The sequence below is a fragment of the Scyliorhinus torazame genome, chromosome 14 (assembly GCF_047496885.1).
Source record: "Scyliorhinus torazame isolate Kashiwa2021f chromosome 14, sScyTor2.1, whole genome shotgun sequence".
NCBI classification, from domain to species: Eukaryota; Metazoa; Chordata; class Chondrichthyes; order Carcharhiniformes; family Scyliorhinidae; genus Scyliorhinus; species Scyliorhinus torazame.
The window spans coordinates 19,006,354-19,010,258 of record NC_092720.1 but is presented as its reverse complement, the minus strand read 5'-3'; the positions used below and the strand labels follow the sequence as shown (position 1 = coordinate 19,010,258).

Here is a 3,905-nt window from a genome sequence, read left to right as displayed (position 1 = left end):
TGCGCCTGGCGTGGGGGAGGGGGCGATAGCGGGCGTGATCGCAGCGACTGCGCGGGCCTGGCACACAGCCGCAAAGTGCCCCTTTTTACTGCAGGCTTTACAAACGGCAGTGCAGGCTGGGCAGTGTTGGCGGGGGTGCTTCTGCTGACCGCAGATGTAGCAGCGGGGACCCCCGGGGTGCGCAGATCGGCGTGCGGCGCAGGCGTATTGCGAAGGCAGGGCCCCGGCTGAGGAGGTCATCGGCGGGGTCCAGGAGGGGTAGGAAGGAGTAGAAGGGTGGGCAGCGCGGTGGGAGAGATATGATTGTACGTTACGGGATGCGACCATCATGGAGAGCACCAAAGTTTTTGTCTCCGCCAGTTCGAGCGTGGCCCCTTCCAGCAATCGTTCTCGGATGCGGTCCGACGCAATCCCCGTCATGAAGGCATGAGGAGATTCGAGGGTTCAACGACCATGACAGCCTGAATGTCACAGTCCCGGACGAGTGGAATTAGGGCCCGCCAGAAGTCTTCGATGGACTCACCGGGTAGTTGCAAGCGAATGGCAAGTACATGCCTGGCGAAGAGCGTGTTCGTCTTCTGCGCGTAGTGTTCTTTGAGGAGTTCCATTGCTTTTGTGTAATTCGTGGCGTCTTGGATCAACGGGAACACGCTGGAGCTCAGTCTGGAATACAGGACGTTTATCTTCTGAGCCTCCGTTGGCGCGGGGTCCGCCACGTTGATGTAAGCCTCGAAACATGCTAGCCAGTGAGTAAAGTCTTTCCTGGCATCGGGCGAGTGAAGATCCAGCTGCATGCGGTCGGGCTTAATTCGGATATCCATTCTGTGGAAAATCTGACTGTAATAAATTGATGCGCGATCAATTGCACAAAGACTAAAGTTGGGTACAACTGTGGCTTTATTACAGTCAGATGCGAGGCCTCCTGCTGCAGCTGGCGAAATGGCAGGGCACTGGAGGTCATATATATTTATACAGTTCTCCGTGGGCGGAGCCAGCCGGCAGGCGCTACCGGCGAATCTGTAGTGCAGGTCCTACCTTACATCTCCTATTACAGTGGTTCACCACAGGGGGGTAAAATCCCATTGACAGTGGTGGGAACCAGTAGATCCTGTGGGTGGGCCGTCTACGCCGTCGAAAATCACACGGCGAGTGGTTGGGAAAATCCCGCCCCTTGTGTGTTCGTCTGACTCAGAATTGAGAGCATGATGAGAGTAATTTTTTCCGGCTTTTCTTTTTTAAATTAACGTTTAACCGGTTTCAGTGCACATTTAAAATCTTTTGTGCGTGTGTTTCTATGTGATCTGAGAGGATTAACTTCTCTGGTAAACAATAGTTTTTTTAATACAAATTTAGAGTACCTAATTCATTTTTTCCAATTAAGGGGCAATTTAGCGCGGCCAATCCACCTACCCTGCACATCTTTGGGTTGTGGGGGCGAGACCCACGCAAACACGGGGAGAATGTGCAAACTCCACACGGACAGTGACCCAGAGCCGGGATTCGAACCTGGGACCTCGGCGCAGTGAGGCTGCAGTGCTAACCACTGTGCCACCGTGCTGCCCGGTAAACAATATTTTAACTATTCTGTTAATATTAAAGAATTACTTTCAATTCGGGACATTACACGCCCTCGACAAAATCTCTTGAATTGGCACACCATCTCTTTGATTCATTTCAACTGCTTTGTAGGCTAAAAACATCGTTGTTGGCATTGTGCCCATTGAGGTACTACAATGGATTATACTGTCAATTGTTCACTTACATCGTAGAAGTGCCCACATATTTTATTTTTTTAATTTTAATTCAGTAGAATTGAATTATTGTGCAGAGCTATTGAACAAAGATTAAGAGTTATTTCTGAATATAAAAGCATTGCAGTTTTCACAATTTGAGGAAGTCCCAAAGCTCGTTCCACAAATTATGGGCGGGATTCTCCGGTTCCATAGTCGCGTGTTTCTCAGCGGAGCGCTGTTCGTTGGCAGTGGGATTGCTGCCGCCTGTAGATCGAATTCGCATTGAAGGCACCCTACGTCGCTGAGAAACACGCGGGCGAGTGTGCGCTGCCGGCAGGAACAGAGGCAGGAGTCTCTGAGTCTGAGGCTAAGTGTTGACACCATCGTAAACGCCGTCGCGTTTCTTGACGGCGTTAACATGGCCTCAGGAGCAGCGATTCTGACCCCTACAGGGTGCCAGCACGGCACTGGAGTGACCCACGCCGCTCCAGCTGACGATCCCCAACGTCAGATGGGCGCCGTGGGTCTGCGCATGCGCAGTGGCTCCCTTCTCCGCGCTGGCCCCGACGTAACATAGCCGGTGCGGAACAAAAGATGCCCCCAGCCCGAGAGGCCGGACCACCAATCGGTAGGCCCCAATCGCGGACCAGGCCACAGCGGAGGCCCCTCCAGGGTCTGACCCCCCTCCACCCCACCAGGCCGCCCCCGGATACATGCCCGCCGAGTTCCCGCCGGGTAAGAGCAGGTGTGAACGGCGCCGGCGGGATTCGGCTTTTTCTGCGTGGCCACTCAGCCTATTCCGGGCGGAGAATCGCCAGGGAGGCTGCGTAGAGCGGCACCCAACCGGTGCCGCAGGAGAATTGGCGGACCAGCATTGGGGCAGCTTGACGCGATTCACGCCCGTCCCGGCGATTCTCCGGCCCAGCCTGGGCTAAGAGGATCCGCCAGAAAATCCAACGGCCGGAGAATTCCGGTCAAAGTGTTGATGCCGGCGTAAACACCAGAGTGGTGTACGCCGGCGTCAGTGGGCCTGCTGGCTCAGCAATTCACCGCTCTTCAGGGAGCTAGCACGGCGCCAGAGTGATGCGCGTTGCTCCGGCACCGAAAGGTGCCCATCTCCGCGCCGCACATGCACATGGTTGCTGTCTCCGTGCTGGCGCATGCACGTAGTTGCCGTCTCCGCGCTGGGGCAGAGCAACATATCAGGGACCTTTCAGCGGGCCGCGCGGTAAGAGGTAGGTCCTCTCCAGATCGTGGCCGCCCGATGATCAGAAGCCCCTGATCGTGGGCCTGGGCCCCATGGAGGCCGTCCCCTCCAGTGTCAGATACTCCCGCCCCCCCACCAGGTCGTCCACTGCGGCCGCAGGTCCGACCTCCCGGCGGGTGGTACCAGGTTGGAACCATGCCATGGGACTCGGCAGAACTCAGTGGGAGTTCGGCTGGTCACCGCAGAGAATCACCGCGGGGGCTTCTTTCAGCGGCCCCCGGCCGCGGCCCTCGACCCGCCCGGCGCGGGCTCGGAGAATCCCACTCTAAGTCTTTTAAAATTCTGACACTGTTGTAATGTCGGAAACACATCTGCCTCGTTTCACACTTCACGCTCCCACTAACAGCAACATGATAACGATTAGATAAACTGTTTTTGTGATGTTAGTTGAAGGATGACGATTGTTCAGGACACAGTTTAAATAGAATTGATAAAGGGATGGCTCAGCAAGCACTCACACATGTACAGTATTGTTTATTTTCACTCATACATTTTCCAAGGAATCTTCTCCACGGTATAAAGATTATAACATACAAAAGTGACAAATACTAACTTTAGCATTGTAATAAAAGCCATGACCTTTGCATGCTTTGTTTTTGGACTGGCCAAAGATAATTAACCTTCCAGCATTCACAGTGCGTTAGCGGGTGGCCTGCCCATTAAATGTTTCTTGGTGTTCAGTTCCGGTTTCAAGAGAATGATATAAACCTTAGGAGCAAATATACAGCTCAGCAAACCAAAACTGGAAGACAATATTGCAAATATCTCCACAGCTACTGTGTGCTTTCCAGAGTTGATGTAAACTGGAATGAAAGTTATCCAGACGGCACAGAAAATCAGCATGCTGAAGGTGATAAACTTTGCTTCGTTGAAGCTATCTGGCAACGCACGCGCTAGAAATGCAA

The 3,905-nt window shown here is 53.5% G+C and overlaps 1 protein-coding gene across 1 annotated transcript in view; it reads right to left on the bottom strand.

The window, feature by feature from the left end:
• Positions 1-3,630: 3,630 nt before the first annotated feature.
• Positions 3,631-3,905, bottom strand: part of LOC140389561 (extracellular calcium-sensing receptor-like) — a 17,230-nt gene continuing 16,955 nt past the window's right edge. Inside the window, exon 6 of the mRNA XM_072473789.1 lies at positions 3,631-3,905. This exon is cut by the window's right edge and continues 636 nt beyond it. Within this exon, the coding sequence (XP_072329890.1) occupies positions 3,631-3,905 (275 nt within the window).